At 40.4% G+C, this 17,260-nt stretch overlaps 1 protein-coding gene across 8 annotated transcripts in view; it reads right to left on the bottom strand.

Annotated features, from left to right (window-relative positions):
- Nucleotides 1-10,037: 10,037 nt before the first annotated feature.
- Nucleotides 10,038-17,260, bottom strand: part of CFAP20DC (CFAP20 domain containing) — a 71,603-nt gene continuing 64,380 nt past the window's right edge. For 6 of the 8 annotated variants that reach the window (XM_064667335.1, XM_064667336.1, XM_064667333.1 and 3 more), the window contains 2 exons: nucleotides 14,329-14,420; nucleotides 10,038-10,507 (listed from right to left, as the gene is read on the bottom strand). In XM_064667335.1, the coding sequence (XP_064523405.1) occupies nucleotides 10,395-10,507; nucleotides 14,329-14,420 (205 nt within the window). In that variant the 3' untranslated portion in view covers nucleotides 10,038-10,394. Of the gene's footprint in view, nucleotides 10,508-14,328; nucleotides 14,421-14,885; nucleotides 15,357-17,260 lie in introns of those variants that run through there. The other 2 variants (XR_010433423.1, XM_064667337.1) reach the window with 2 other exon arrangements.

Genomic DNA, 17,260 nt, shown 5'->3' with positions numbered 1-17,260 from the left:
CACAGCAGTGGCTTGGTCCTGGAGCGAATGGCTGATGCTACTAAAGGAAATGGCAAAATGTGCAAAAGCCCAAATTCTTCCAATATTTTTCAGGCCAGACTGGCCAAACATGAGGGGCATTTGTGTAACACGATGAACTTGATTACATGATAACAGATTACCAGTGAGTGACACTGTTCTCCCAGTTCTAGAGCACCCAAAAACTCCCTGCTGGTGAGACTCCTTATAGCTGGTCTCCTGTGTTTGACTCTAGAGAACTGGTGACAGAACTAATGGCTCCCCTTAATGAATGAATACACACAGAGAATAGCTGCACCAAGCTGGTTGCAAACTGCCTGCACTTCTGTCTGCACTTATTTGAAAACTGTGTGACTTTAATATCCATCAACTTCCATGCAGGGCAGCATCACAACCAGTTCATTTTTAGGAACTATTCCATGTGCCATCCAGTACCCCTGGCTAATTGCTTGAAAAACTCTAAAGAAATTTTTTCATGCAGCTCCACAAGAAAAATACATTTACTTTCCCCCCTTTTGTTCCCACTTCCAACAGTCACTAAGTATCCATCCAGGAACTGCATGGAGAAGTGGTGCAGTTCCTGAGGTGAACTGTCCCTAGTGGGCGAGAGTCAAGAACTTCGGGCTGCCAGGGGTCCCTCACCCCAGTTCTGCCATCCTTGGGAAGGGAAAATGTTAATCCAGACTAAAGACACTCATATTTCAACAGCCCATGACACCCAAGCTCCTCATGCTGCCTGCACTGTGGTGAGGTGCTCTTCTTAATACCTCAGCAATTCTTTCTCACATAATGTAAGTTTGAAGACACTGGCAAGCTACTGGTAAATAACTGCTGTCCAACACATCAAGGGTGTGTGCTGGGGAGCAGCACTGTTTGCACCGAGGCTGTTGGCCCTGGCTGTGGAGGTGCATCATCACCCAGTGCACTCCATCCCACCAAACCATTTCCCCGGAGCTTATCAGCATCTTTGTCCTTTGAGTGACTCTCCCATATCCAGTGTTAAACCACTCTTCCAGGAGGAACAACTGCTATTTCAAGAAAGATTCTGCTTTTGGACAGGACTGACTAAAAATAGTCCAGATCCAAGCAGCCATTGGTGAGCTTCCAGCGTGCCTCAGCCGTAAAGCTCCAACATGAGGAGGCTGTTCCTGTAAGAGCCGTCTCATAATGTGGTGCTGGAGGAGAGTTACAGGAAAGGGCCACCCTGTTCCTGGCTCTGTGTCCACAGCAGGTTTAGGAGACAGCGAGTGACTCCCTGGCCCTGCAAGAGCCCTTGTATGGCATTGTGGGGCTTTCTGCTGCTGTGGGCTGTCAGCTGCCACCCGGCCACCAACACCTCTCTGGTGCTGCACATGCAGAGCAGCTCCCCAGAGCACCCCAGGGCTCTCCTGCCTGACCCACTGGCGCTCACGCACACCCAGCTGAGCAACACCAATCTATAGATACTTTCTCCTGGTAATAACTACTGGACCTGCCTCGAAAGAGAAGTCCCTTAGCGAATCCAGCACTGAGTTAAACTGAACTGAAGCTGCTTTAGAATCAGGGGAGGGGCTTCTGCAAAACGGGCACTGCAGCCACTGTGCCTGTGTACCTGCTCATCAGGGTGTTTGCTGCCTTGTTACAGGTAATAAATGACTATTATTAATATAAATTTCATTTTTTCCCCTACTAATTCCCTGAACTCATCAGCCTTTTCTGGTAATAAGATTCCTCCCTTGTGCCCTGTTTCACCTGGTTTAATATTACTTCATGAGGTTTATCTCCTAGAAAACATTGCAGTGCACTGGAAAACTCTGGGATAGAGCTCCGTGGGGTATGTACACACACAGCTCACAGCTCTCTCCAAGGCAACCCACGCAAGATGTGCTGATGCTGTGCTTCACAGCAGCATCTTGATTTTAACTATTTAATAAAGGCTTACAACTACTTTTTTAGAGAGCCTGCATCTATAATTATTTTCTTCATGAAGTAATTTTGGTTTCACAGGTAAACACCAATCTCAGCAATTTCCACTTTTAATATACAATCTGGTTTAAGACTAAACATCCTCTGCCTGCTAAATAGGTATTTATTATAAGCAAGCCTGTCTGACACCCTTCCTCACCACCCAGGTTTTTTTCCCCCCTATATAATAATTATTGTTCAGGGGGGAAAAAGTATGTTACAACACATGCCTGAGGGGGACCTGAACAATTTAACAAGGTTTAATTACAACATTAGCAGTGTGGGTGAGGCATACAAGTAAACAAGTCATAAATCAGTCCCTAAAAGGAGCAAAATAACCCCCTTCCACTCACACTGACTGCAGATTGCACTGAACAAATGGTGTCCTGTGTGTTGCTATACACTGGTTTGGGACACCCAGGAGGTTTGCAGACATGGGTGCTGTGGGACTGGCCATAAATGTCCCAAAGTCCTGGGTGTCACCTCCCATCTCACCAGGATCTGACCCTCCTGCTCATGGGGATGGGGTGCTCCCACTCCCTTGTCCCACACAAGACAGGCTTTTTCCATGAGCTTGTAGGGTGTCACCAGGATCAAGGGGCTCCTGTCTGCTTGGCTGTGGGCTATTCCATTCATCAACCCACTGCAAACATCACAACCTCTCCAGCTTGGTTTCCTTATGGAAGCAGTGATGGTCTGCAACACATGGATTGGTTTTTCAAGAGGAACTTTGGGAATTTCCATGGTGATGTGGCAGCAGGTGGCACACTGCCCACAGGATGGGCATCAAATACTCATCCAGAACCACTGTGGTCAATAAACTGTGAATTAAGGAGGATTTACATGATAGTGTGTGAGAGCTGCTTAAGAGCTGCTAGAGTATGTTGAGTGATCCAGCTACAAAAATCTGCCAACACACGTGCTTGATAAAAGACTTTAACTGCTCTAAAATATAGTTATGGGCTTCTGCATACAGGAAAAACAGTAAGTTAACTATTCACAGGCATTGAATATGCTTGATTTTATCATGTGTTACAGTCATTTATGCAAGATATTGAAAACAATTGTCAAAAATGTGGAAGAGAAATTCAAAGCCAAAAGCACAGCCATTTGTTCTGATAACATCTGGTAACATGTTAATGTAGGGGAAGAGAAGCATCAGCACTGCAAATGGAAAGGGACCATTCAGCAAACTAATCTCTTCACTGGGAAAAAAAATTCCACAGTATAGTAATTATCCATTAGCTTTAAAATAACCTCCAAGTTAATAGCTGTTTTCCTAGCATCACGATGACACACATTTTTTACAGAGAAAACAAATCTATCACTAAGTGAATTTGTATTTCTTATGCTTTTTATGTTCATGATTGGGTCAAAATAAAACCTTGTTGAAGATAGGAAAAAGAGATGCCTTAGAAGAATAAAGGGTTATAATTCAGTCAAGGTTTCATAATGGCACTGCATACCCACTGCAGTGGAAAGAGAGCCTTGAGACTGAATTAGTGCCTGAAGATTTTGTGCAAAATCCTTCATTGTTACAGGGCCTTGCCAGTTCATATTTATGTAGTTTATAATGTGTCACATAGTTGTATGTTTTAATCTCATGGCACTAAGTTTATTGCTGAGAGGACTGCAGAGTTGGAGATGTCACAGGACCAGCAAGGGTAAGCAAATTCATAAATTAGCCCTGTTATACTTATTTCACAGGGTGGCTCTGGATGCACCCCAGCCATTTATGCAGGATCCTGCATGTCTTTGGCCAAGGTTTTCTGGGCTCTGGGTGCCCCTGGGTGCACATGGATGGGTTCTGAGCCAGCAGAGCCCCAGCAGGGGTACAGTGTGTCCCAGGGAGTGAGGCTGGGACAGCAGCTCCCCGGGGCCACCAGCTGTGCTGGGGCTGAGCAGGGTTCCTGCCACGAGCAACAGTAACACTGCTGTGGCTCAGCATCACCAGGACTGTGATTGTTACAACTGGGGTTGTTACAACTCCAGCTGTAAATCTGACTACAGATATCTCATTCCCATTTAAACAACGCATCTTTAAACTGTAACAGTGGCAAAGCGTTCCCATGATTACCTTCAACATGATCAGTGAATTGAGTAATACCAAGCCCCCTGTTTCACTCAGAGGAAGGTGTAAATACCTTAAATACCTTCTGTCTGTGCATGTGTAACTCTCAGGTGGCTCTGGAAGGGAAGTGGCAGCAGGAGATGGGATGATGGATCGATGAGAGCTGACATGCTTCTCTCGGGTGTCTCAGCACCTGCCGTGTGTTGGTTTGCTCACGAGCTGGAAATTAACAGAAGATATCAGTAAAAGATGAGTCCTTTGAGCACCTTACAGACAATCAGACATTTCCTTCTATTGGCACAAGAGGATTTATAGATCATATTAAATAAGGTTTAATGCACTGCAAGCTATCAGGGCATTGTAGAGTGATGTGTCAGTGGCACAACAGCTGCCAGGCCCTCAGCACCCCCAGCTCTGCTGCCGCGGCAGACACCCATGGGAAGGATGAAGATGTTTCAGCCAGAGATGGAGGATTCTCCATGTTCTGCACTAGGTCAAATGTAGAGTCTCAGCCTTGCTCTAAGTATGCACAGGGTAAGGGTCTGTTCCTTGTATGAAACACATCCCTCCAAATAACACCTCTTGTTGCTGCTCAGGACACATTGCTCTGGGCTTGTGTCTGGGGGTCTCACAGGGAGAATGTTTAGCTCTGGCCCCTTCAGTATCACCCCAGAGAAAGCAGTGCTGGGGTTGGGTACCCTGTGACTCTTGATGCATTTGGGGAACCATGTGGCACTGCAGAGAACCAGCAACTCACTGAGGATGGCAGGAGCCATTCATGGGTGTTCAAACTCTCCCACAGGCCCCTGTCCATTCCTGTTTTTCTCTGCCCAGTCCTAGCAGCACAATGGACAGCCCCGTGCAAGGATGTCTGCATATAGATGGCATGACTGCACGTTACCATACCAACATTTCAGAGCAGGAACCTGTCCTCTTGGTTCACACTCCATCATGGAGGCTCTCCAGTTACTAGAAAGGACACTGAGGAAACCCAAAAGCTGGATCAACTTCTGGTATTCTTATGAACATAACGGAGCTTGCCCAGGCATTAATGCTATGTTGGAACTTGTTGTTTCTGAAAAGTTCCTTGTTGTTTTTTTTTTTTTTTTTTTTTTAAACAGCAGCTATTTTAATTTGGGCTTCATATAGATACACAGAAAATGTACAGGTATGTGCCAGACCCTCTAGCAGGAATCCATCTTACTGAGGATTGAATAATAAAATGCAGAGCCACCTAGCTGTGTGTTCGGCACAACAAACCTTTTGACACGATGGGATTCCTCCTCAGAGGCTTCTCTCACGCCCCAGTGAGAAAATAGCAGCCTAATGTACAGGAAACTCTTGCATGGAATGTTTCCTGAGCTTTACGAATTCATTAGAAAATTACTCAGTACCCTAATAAATGCATCTAGAGCTTTGATATTTTGCACATCAGGTGGTAAAACAGTAGCTGAGAATAGATTGCCTGTACGAAGGTTTCTGCCTTGAGCGCTGCAGCAGCAGATGGCCTAATAAATATGCAGTGCTCTAAAATGTTAGTAATTTCTGTGACCTAAGGTTTTTTGGTCTCCCACGCAGATAAAATGCACAATCATCCCATAATAAACTTTTTCTCAGAAAAAAACCCTACACAGTGTAATGTAAACATTTTTTGAAGTACACTAGCACTAGCAGTGTGGTAACAGTTGTACTGGGAGCCCGGCTGGTTTTCCTTATGAGAAGTATTTTACTGTGGCTGTGTGGGTCAGTGTAGAGGACTCACTATTAGCATAGCCTGTATCTCTTCTCTGGCAGTGGCCAGGGGAGGGTATCTGTAAGGAGTGGGATGAGGACACAGTGTTATTCCCCAGGAGCACTCCAGCCATGCTACAAAAGGAAAATTGCTTTTCATTTAATGGCTCTTGATAGCATTTTTCCTCTGTTGTTTTGTTACTGTGTATCTTTCAAACCTGTGTGCTCTTCAAAACTCCTGGGGAAAGAACATGATAATGAATTAAAAGCCAGAGATCTGCTGAAGATGTCACAGCCACAGGGATGGATCACTGAGTGCTCTGCCTTCAGCAAAATGTTCTGCCCCTCTGCAGCCCACACTGGACCATTGTGCCTGATGGCCAGGAGCCAACAGCAGCTGTTCAGGTGTCAACATCTCCTTTCTCTTCCAGGGTTGAGGGTACTTCTGTGTAGGAATCTTCAAGGACACTGGCACAGGGGCTGCATAAGCAGAGGGATTTATCTGGGCCACATTTTGACAGAATTAGAAAAACAACCTTTATCACAAGCACCATTTTGGTGCCCTTAGGACAGAAAAAGAGGTGGAACTGCTGGGGAGCCGTGCTCATCTGGGGCATCTGGTTTTTGCATTGGCCTTTGACTCACCTCCAAAAATCTCTCTCAGTTCCTCAGCATCCCCAACCCAAGTCCACTCTCATCTGCCATGCAGACTGGATGGCACATACTTGGAAAGGGATTAAAAGCATCACAAGGCTGTTGATTCAACAATGATTTACCCCAGGAAGCTTCATAATAATTCTTACCATGTAGTTTAATGCCCACAGATTATTTGTCTCCTTGAAAATGTCAAACTTGGAAACAGAACTGCCTTTAGAGTAGTGTGATAAGAGCAAAATCCTACTCAGGTCTTTGCATTGTGGGCTGCTGCATGTGAGCCCTTGGGAGCTCACAGTTGTTTCTGGGGTTTCATCCAGGGCTTTTGCATTTGTGCTGGTTATAACGCCTGCAGCAGGATCCCAAAACATCACAGCTAGAAATACCTGTACAGCTGCTAATAAGCAAGTTAAACACCAAATAAGAAAAAATTATAAATATTGTTGTTACACTTACATATTCCCATGGGTATCATGAAGCCAAGCTTTCACTTTATCAGGGAACTCAATTTAAATAGTTTTCTCGAAGGTGCCAAAAAAGGTGGCAGATAAGGATGCGAAGTTACTATAGTAACCATGAGAAAAGTGGTGATTATCAGCAATACCACATAGAAAAGACAGGCTGGATTGTCTTTTCATTTTACATTTAGCCCATTGCTTAAAAAAATAAGCCCTTTTCTGAAAGGAAGAAATACCATGGAAAAATAAGTTGAATGTGAAATTCATTATGCAAAATTATCTTCATGGATTTTTCAGGCTGTGGATCCTTGCCATTCGACTCAGTGTTTAGAGGATGTGCTGCTGAAGAGAACACTTTATGGCTGAAGAATATGTGAATAATAAAGCATGACTTTTCATATTTTCTCACCTAGTAACCACGGCAGCAGAGAAGAAAAATCAATATTGATTTCCTACTGTAAGCTCCTTAGGACACAGTGTGTTCTTTGTTTGGTATAATGAGGCTTGGACGTACAGACAACACTTGGGTACTGCAAGATTAAAATCCTGGCAGCTGCTTGGAGGAATCCACATGGGTGCTCACAGGCACCAGGTTGTCACTGACCTACACCTCAGTGCTCCAGGTGTCCACAGAGATCTGAAGGCTGAAACCTGGTTATTTGGTTGGATTTCAGAGAAAACCTAAGGGAAAAACAATGAGAAATGGGGAGAATCATTCCAGCAACATAGAAACACACTGCTCTGGGGTGTGGTTAAAACAGCAAAAAGTGTTTTAAAGATTCCTTCTTCCTTCTGAACCATCTGAAAGCTGGCTGGCTGTGTTTTCTAGCAAGTAGAAACAAAGCAGAGATGCCTGTCACACCTCATGTGTGTAAGGAACATAGAAAGGCCTGAGACACCAATTGATTGACTTGTGATCTGCTGACTCCAGGAACTTTACATTCAATTCCTCTATTTTCAATGCAGATCCAAGAAATGTTAATGAATGCTTACTAAAATTTATTGCATTTCAAAATTTCTGTTCCCAAAAATCATAACTGATGCTGGGTCTGTAGAAATAAATCCCTGCAGTTTCATTAACCTGAAACTTTATGCCCAGACATAGGTCTTTTCACCTGTTGGAAAGCACGCTCCAGTGAGAACTATGTGATTCTCTTGGGCTAAACATTGCACATGACTGCTAGGAGCAAATCTCTGTGTTCCTCATCACTTGCCATAACTGCTGGCTTTGACAAATTGGCTCAACAAAAAGCCCACTGTGTGTCAGCAGTGTTTTAGTTCTGGGTTCACAGGATGATGATTAAGAAAAACATGGTGAGGAAAACTCAGAGCCCTTTTGAGCTGCTCAACTCACAGGTGTTGTTCACAGCATCATGGCAATAAATCCCCACGGATGCTGAAGACATAAAGCTGCTAACTAGAACACAAAGGGCAAGGATCCCAAACTGCTGAGTTTGAAAAGCAGGATACTACCTGCTTACCTATAAAATACTACTGTGCTAATGACAAGAAAACAGTGTATCTGGACTTGACTGTGAACCTCTTTGGAATAACAGGCTCACCCTGAACCTACTGTTGCTGCCTACCTTACTCCTTATCCCATTAAAGGTGAGGATAAGAGTGTGGAGTCTCCAAGGACTTCCTTTTGCCCAAGCTTTGGATGCCCACTGGTACACTTCTGTATGTGACTGCCTACTGTGAAGCCAGGACAAGCATATCTACGCAGACAGGCATTGGCTGACAATCCATCTGACACCAGTTTGCAGCCAGTATTTAGTTGTTTCTTTTTTCTTTTTCTTCCAAGTGAGCAGCTCAGTAGCAGCAGTGATCCAGTCTGGACTCACAGTGGTGCTCTAGGACATCCAACCACTCCTGTGAGACACGTGGCTATGGAAAGAAAATTAACAACATATTTTAAATAGCCCTTGCCACAGATAGAGGGAGTGTGGTCCCTTATCACTAAATGATGCCAAAAAGAAAGTGGTTAGATATGCACAAGCATGTACAAGCCAGCATCTGTTTTTTGAAGGTCAAAATTATGATTTTATTGAACTTTTAAACTGATTATGGCATTAGCAAGAACAGGGACAAATCTTTCTGGCTAAGGCTGGGTAAGTAAATTATCTCAGCACAGTATCTGTCTTCCTGTGGATTTCAGTGCTACTCTTACTTGAATCAATTTGTGATGATATGTTTGTACCTGCCACAGAGCCAAATACACAGTCTGATCTTATGCCAAGTCACTATTACCAACTGCATTTCCAATTGATTCTAGGATATTCATTAACTGGGATCCATAATTACATATAATTTACAGACATATAATTTTAAATCACTTGCCAGTGAGCTTACTAAGCTCACTTTATGACATTCAAATACATTATTCTTAAAAATTCACTGAGTAGTCAACTTGCAAATAATTACAGTGGAATAGCACTGGCTATAATCAAGTAGAAACTTAGAACAAGAATCTCCAGAAATGCCTATAGATCAGTTTTGCCATGTGATTTTCACATTCTCTTCCATTGTCTCCAAAGAAAGTGTTAGGTGGACTCCAAAGCTGTTCCACTAAATCAACTCCATTACAACACAGTCCCTTGGACTTCTTTCATAGGCAACCCCTGCCTGACACCTTTTTTCAATACCTGGCAGCTGATTTTGTAAAGATTTATTTACCCTTTAGGCAAGTGTCCTGTTGGTTGGGGGGATGCTATTGGCAACAGCACTGCACTTGCTCTGGGGCTGGAAATGTCAGGCACTGCTTGGAGCCAAGTAGCAGCCAAGGCAATGCACAGACATCAGGGTCAGGGTAACTGGATTTTAGAGCAAAGTGCAGTACACATGATTCATGCATAGTAATAAATGAGTGAAAAAATAAAACAAATATAATACCTGTGCAGTATTTTGCTAATTTCATGTAATGATTTCATTTTCATGTGAACACAGACCCTGAAGTGCTCAGCTCTGTGCACACAGCACCCCCCCCCCTGACATCACCCCATCACTGTAACGTGCAACAGCAGAGAATTTCTTGAAGATGAGGGAAATGCTGCTTTCTCTGATGACTAAAAGGAGAAAGTGATCTTATGAAATGGAGGCCCGTAAACAACACACTGTATATCTTACAGAATAAGATAGCTCACACCAATGAAGCAAGCAGCAAGCAAGTAATTAATTTTTTTTTATTTGAGTAAAACCATAATTTACAGACAAATACCACTAACCTTCTTGATTCAGCTTCATTTGTTTTCATATGGAAGCTGTGAATATTGGAAATAAATTAGACTAACAAATAACTGTCCTAGGCACAAGGAACATTTATGTTATGTAATTTTCCACTGCACTACAACTTCATACAAAACTATAAAAATAAGACACTGTTTACAAAATATATTAATTTGGTTGCAAAACTATTGTTTAATTTAAGTTTTAAGTTAGGTAATAAATTATACTCAGTCATGTTTTGCAAGAAGTTAAAAGATACTCTGAATATAAAATGAGATCCTCTCATGTTCTGACTATGCCAATTCATAGTACTTCCCAGAATTTGGATCAAAGTAACGGTACAGGCATGGATCATACAGAAGAGTCAAACCTTCCTCATCTTCTTCAGCATTGAAGTCATCTTCACCTGCATGAAGTGGAAAACGTAAGAATATTCCCTCAGACAATATCATGGAAATACCTTTCTGTCAGATGTGAGAGATTTTTTTTCTTTAATGTGTAATCTTCTGACTTCTGAATTGTTACCTTCAAGATAACAGCAATTCACATTTTTATTATATTTCTGAGGACTTGTATTTAGCTGAGGTGAAATTATGTCAGTTGGAGTTTGCTCAATGACTGGACTTTTCGAAGTCCAATGAAGCAGTTCACCAGAAGTACCTTTATTAATAGTGGATCAAAGTATTTCTAAGTGATATTTTCCTCAATAACCTTCTTAATAATTTTTTAGCTTGAACAAAGGCAGTCAGTGCATACTTAAGGCCTGTAAGAATGAAAGAATTCGAATGTCTGGTATTCAATATGTCACCTAAATATCCAGTATAGGTAAATCTGTACAAAAGAGCTTTCAATATCAGAGAGGAAATAAGATTCTTCCAGACAATAAAAATTTTAAATCTAGGTTTTCTAAAGTTATATGAAATTCAAGAATGTTTTCAGGTAACAAAATTGAATCTTTAGCCTAAAACACACTGATAAAGCCATATAGACTTTTATTACAGATGCTTTATACATTGTAGCTTCTTTTCTGAGCCTGTCTGCCTTTCATATAAGCTAAATCTAAGTTTATATGATGTATACCTTTTTGATAGGAAATAATTCACAGCTGAATGCAATCTGTATCTTGCATTTCACCATAAATGTTCATCCCATTCTCAGGCTGCTAATACCAACTGAATGCTTTGTATGCCCTAACACTTCATAATAAGTAATGGCCTGTTATGTGAACAGCAGCAGTTTCAGAATGCTCAGAGTCTATTTACAGCCAGGATCACACAACAATATATAGGTTACATTATCTGGAGACCAGAAAGTAGGCTGGTGCATTTGATGCATACCAAAGTGTGAGCTTTATCGCTTCAGAAGAGATTTCATTTTTTTTTTCCTCAGTAGCATGAACAAATACCACCAGAAAGAAACTGTCTTTTAATGTAACCAAAGGTAAGAAGGTAAAGCCAAATTGATGCCCTCCCTGCTGTGGGTGCTTCATCAGGCCTGGGAAGTTAAATGAGGTTAACTGAGGTATTTTGTTTGGATAGCTCCTGGGAAAATTATGCAACGCTGAAAGAAGGCAAAGAACTGAATGTTTTTTCTCTGCTTCATATCACAGTACACAAGGAAATGGTGTTCATGCCTCACTCTCTCACACAGCATTACAATTTCACCGGAAACCACGTTGTTATTTTCACTGCATTCTTCCTTTTATTATTTTGCTTTTCACTGCCTATGCTTCTCTTCAGAATGATTCTATTTTCACCTCTAAGCTTAAATCTCCCTCCCCCTTTACCTTAGAACTGGCCCCTCAATATACTCCCTGGTTTGAGTTAGGAATAAGAAATTCTTCAGACTCATCAGGAGAATACCTCTTTCCCTCTGTGCCTTGAATTCATATCACATCAGAATTATATTGCATTCAGGACTAGCTGGATTTATACCTTTATAGCAATAATTCCCTGCATGTGAATTATTGGTCACCACGTGATCAAGAAGAGAAAGTTTTCTAGACATATCTTGTTTTTAAAGTTAAGCTCCTTTCTTTTAGCATCTCACAAGGCCCCCAAATGCACTTCAAGGCATTTCTAGGTGTTGCAACAAATTTCCAAAAGCAGCATGGAGTATTCAATTTTGAATAGACACATGAAAACCTCACTTCTGTTCTTCTTCCTAAATAAAAGTACTACTTAAAACAAGTGATATTCTTCTAAAAACCCCAAGTAATGTGTAGCGGCTGTGTTAGAAGGAATCCTTCTGATTTTGAGTGGTACATTGTTCGTAACCTGACCACAGGTAGGAATGAAGTGCCCACGGCCACAATAATTGATAACCAGGTCGCCTTCAAAGAAAATTTCCATAGCTGTTTATGCTGCTACCACCCACACTTTTGGGGTTGAATTGCATGAGAAAACCTCTTGGCAGTTTAATTTGCATATCATGGTTAAAGCAGAATCAAGGCTTTTGTTCCTAAATCACTACAAAATTAAATGGTATTTTAGGTGAGAAAATACCTTGATTTTAAATGAAAACTAAGGTCTGTGATATACATTAGAGAGGGTTGAGTATTTTTTTGTTCTGAGCTGAAAGAAGGATGAAGGTAAGTAGTCCCAGCAAATACCTGTCATATTAAATGAAATGCTGTCCCACTAAAATCAGGGGAGCTACTGTTTTTCTGGAGAAAGGCTTGATCAAGATATCTAAACCCAGATAACAAAGAAAAGGGAAGGCATGTGGCAGCTTTTTCTGAACTCTGAAATGAATGTACAAATAACTGCATGGTTATTATTATGTTATTATTATCAGATAGAAAAGTTTCTGTATGAAGTTTTCAAAATTACAAAAATTATACATACATGAGTCAGAATTTGACTGAATAAAGGCACAAAAATAAAAGCCTAAATAAAAAGCTATAGTCATTTTCTGTTCTCCAACTGTGCAATCACAGGCACATGACGTAAAATATTTCAGCTTAAAGGAAAATAGTTTAGGAACAATTCACAAAACAGTTTGAAAATCCTAGTGTGAATAACAGGAGAAATACAAATTCCCAATTAGACTTCTTTTTTAAAGCTTTTTAAATATAATAACACAATTTTTAAAATTTACAAAAATTACAGCTTTACTGCAGCAAGCCTTGGATTTCACAATACTAACATAAAAAAGTTCTACAGGGCCTATCAGAAATTTTTATCCAACGTGCCTTTAACTCAAGGATTACTGTCCAGTTCTCTTTGGCTTATTTAGGACCCTTAACACAACATAGTACTTGATTCTTCAAAGCAAGGTCCCTTCCTGACAGCAAAATTCTCTTTTGTTGTCATAAACAATTACAAATATATGTCTATGAAAATATTCCCAATTTGAGGGGCATTATTTATTTCTGACAGTAAAGCACTGACACATCTTTACCCCTCAGGCAGCCAAAATACATGGGGCAGATTTATGAGAGTTCACAACGAATTCCTGAGACTTGAAGCAAAATGTAGATGTCTACCCTGGAAGTGTTCAAGGCCAGGTTGGATGGGACTTTGAGCAGCCTGGTCTAGTGGAAGGTGTCCCTGTCCATGGTAGGGGGGTTGGAACTGGATGGTCTTCGAGGTCCCTTTCAGCCCAAACCATTTATATGGTGACTCTATGATGACAACTCTACCCTTTTTCCTAAGATAGCTAATAAGAAAAAAGGGCATTTGAAGAAAACAAGGTATTGTCTTTATTCTGTTGTTGACTTTCCAGTTTCAGTTAAGTTCTTTGCCATTCTCTGAGCAAATACCATTAACAAACAAAAGCCTGTAACACTGGTGACAACAGTCCTCAGGAAATCACTCTAAGATTTCATTTAAGGGTAAATTTGAAATTTTTCTTCATAAGAGAAGTGTCTCTTATGCAAGTATAATTGTGCCTCTGAATAAGAATGTTTAGTCTTTGTGTTCTTTCTCATGTAGGTTTGCCATCCTCATTAGCATAAATTCCTTATTTTAAACAAATAAGATGCATTTTTTATGAGTTAATGTGTGTAGTGCCAGAACATTAGGAAACTGCAACTGCATGTTATTCTAGCAGAGGCAAATAATACTGCATGGAAAACTCTGTTAGCTTGAGCTGAGCATAATAAATAAGAGAACTTGAAACTAAAAGCTATAGAAAACTATGAAAAGGCAGCCCTGGCATCGCAGAAAAAATATTTAGAAATGTTTTTCTATCCAGGTTCTTCTCATTTTCTTTACAAATTCCTACCTTGAATATTCTGTTTTATTGAAGATTTAGTGTGCTCTTCCAGTTTTTGGCTTCCAGGAATGATGGGGGGACTGAACACATTCGACCAGTCCCTGAAAAATACAAATCAAAATATCATTCACAAAAGCACAGTTTATGTTTCTAATTGTTCTAATTTTTTTGATTATTAAAAAATATGGAAAGTAAATCACACGTTGTCAAGTGTGCCGAAACAAAATCAAGCTAGATTTTATTATTAAAAAATAAACTTTACATTTAATACAATTATTAAATATTAAGATCCTGTAATAGGGTAACACAGTAAGTGGTGCATCATTCCCTGTCTGGATGGTTGGTGAGTTAGAGCTGAGCTTAGACATGAAATGGATGCCACTAACAGTTTTCTAAAGAGGAAACATTGGATTTATGTGGGAAAAAGCATTGTTAGGTGAACACATTATAAATAATTCTTTATAACAATTTCTTATTGCTACAAAATGTATGTTATACATAAAAATTCGTTATAGAGCATAACATGATTCATTGCAGCTGTTACATATCTATTTCACTTCTGTAAAGAAAAAAATTTTGATGGGACCTTTGTCATAGAGAAGAGAGTACCTTCTTCACCTATTCAACTTAATGGACAATTTTTGTCTCTCGAGGAAACTACTGTGATAGCTTTTAAAAATGATTTTCATGTTATCATACATTCATGCAAAGTTCAATGGTCATTTCACATACATCACTTTATGGAACACTGTCTTTGATTGTTACAGCTCAGAGAAAGGAAAACAGAACAGTTGTTTTTATTGTTATTATTGTCTGCTTTTTATTGCAAACTGAAGTGCAGTTCAGTGACAAAGTCACTCATATTATGCTATCAATCTGAGAAAGAGTGCCCTGGAAGGACACATCTAAGTCACAATTTAAGACATTCCTTTTGCAGGTGGCCATGTCTTGCAATTCTTCTCACACATGAAGCTAATCTCTGCACACTCTGCATAGCTGATGTTTCCTTCTTGTCTCTCCTCTTCAGCAGTAAAGATCTGTAACACATTAAGGCTTCCATATAATCATTAACTAGACTAAATACTGCAAGTCAACACTTGAACACAGAATTCAAGGGACCTCAGTGAATCATCTTGTTTTGATAGAACCAGATCCACCCTTTTTGACCAACCTATTTCACTGCAAGGCAAGAAGAATGGAAGGGGATAAATTCCTATATGTTTGCTTCATGCTTATGAGAGCACTGCAGCTCTAAAGAGTAAATTAAACTTGTCTAGGGGTTGATTCAACTTATGTCTAGCCATGGCTGTTCCAACAACTGGCACAAAAACATTATGCATATGAACTTGTGCCAGAGGCCAGGGAGATTAGCCAGAGCTGTAGAGGGAACTTCAACATCCATGGCTTTGTCTAAAGGGGATGAATTTTTCCAAAGCTTGGCAGCTTTCTTAGCACTGCCAGACTGTAATTGTCTCAACTCAATTGTCCAACACCAAGGAAAAAGGTAATGCACTTCTGCTTTCTGAAAAGCTGTCATGATCTCATGTACGCGTTGCTTCTGTCAGAGGAATCTGGCAAGGCTCAGTCATCTGGTGCAATTGCTAAATTATGCCAACTGCTTTTTTTTTTTTTTTTTGGTTAGTTTTTCTGCTACTTCTGGACCTGTTATTGATTCCACATCATCTCCTGTTGGCATGTACGCATAATCTGGGGTGAATCAGGGGACAACCACCTATCTGTTTGCAGTCAAAAAGGAAAAAACTAATTTTCCGCCTCAGGAAACAGAACTGCTGGTGTAGAAATCCAGCAAGTAGTATAGCAGATTTAAAGGAGGAGATATTGAATTTTCCATCATTTCAAAATGTAAAAAACATACGTCAAAATTTTTTTACACCATCGTATTATTTTCACATATACGGCCAACTTCACAACCAATCCTTCTCCTCTTCTGCTGTTCAGCTAATGCCAGTGAGACCTGGTACAACTAATGCACACAGCAATATGCTTGCCTAGACTTCTCATTATTAGCTCTCTGTCAGTGCACCATATCTGCATTCCCTGAATACAGCCAAAGGCTTTGTTGACACCAAAGCTTCAGAAGTTTTTAGGAATAACAGCTAAATGCACGCTGACATCCAGTGGCATGGAAGAATGTATTTTCCATTTCTGTCACTTGCATGTGTGGTTTGATCTGCCTCAGAATCAGCCAGCACAAGCCTAACACTGGAATCTGACCACGCTCATAGGATGTGGTCTGAGAGCACAAAGCATCATCACATACCCGATTCTCTACAATTGCACTGAAACACAAAGTGGTGCAAGGATGGAGGAAAGACAGTGCTTGTTTCTAAAGAGAATTATCTCAGTCTGACCAACAAATAGAGTTACAAGAGTAAAGAAATTTTAGAGTACATATGCAGTTCTACAGGTCTGGCACAAAACAGAAGAGTTTAGAGATACATGTTTTTCATATAAAACATGTATTGCAGAATTTCTAAAGAAAATAGTTCATACCTGTAAAACAGAGATGATGTTAGGAAGAGGGAAATAAAGATAATAAGGCAATTACTTGCAATGGAAAAGACAGAGGCAATTCATTTAGAGAGCATTGAGGGAGTGAGGTAATAATATATCGTCAAACCAGTATTTCTGCTAAATTAATAGTTCTTATTATTCAGGAAATTGATGAATTTTAGTTTAAAGTCTCATCTCTGGAAGATCTGCCTGAAATATCAAGTCTGGGAAATCAGAGACGGGATGATTTGTGACTAGCTGGGTGATTTTATCTTTGATTTTGTCTTCATTTATTGCAGTCATTTCTTGTGTAAAGGAGTTGTTCAGTTTCATCTTTGTATTTATTTTGATGCACCTGGTTTAGGAGATGAATGACTATTCTCTCTAGGAGGTCCAAGGGTAAGATATAGGGATTTTGATGTTCTAA

Source organism: Pseudopipra pipra, chromosome 11 (genome assembly GCF_036250125.1).
Source record: "Pseudopipra pipra isolate bDixPip1 chromosome 11, bDixPip1.hap1, whole genome shotgun sequence".
Lineage (NCBI taxonomy): Eukaryota > Metazoa > Chordata > Aves > Passeriformes > Pipridae > Pseudopipra > Pseudopipra pipra.
This window is presented reverse-complemented; position numbering and strand designations above follow the sequence as displayed.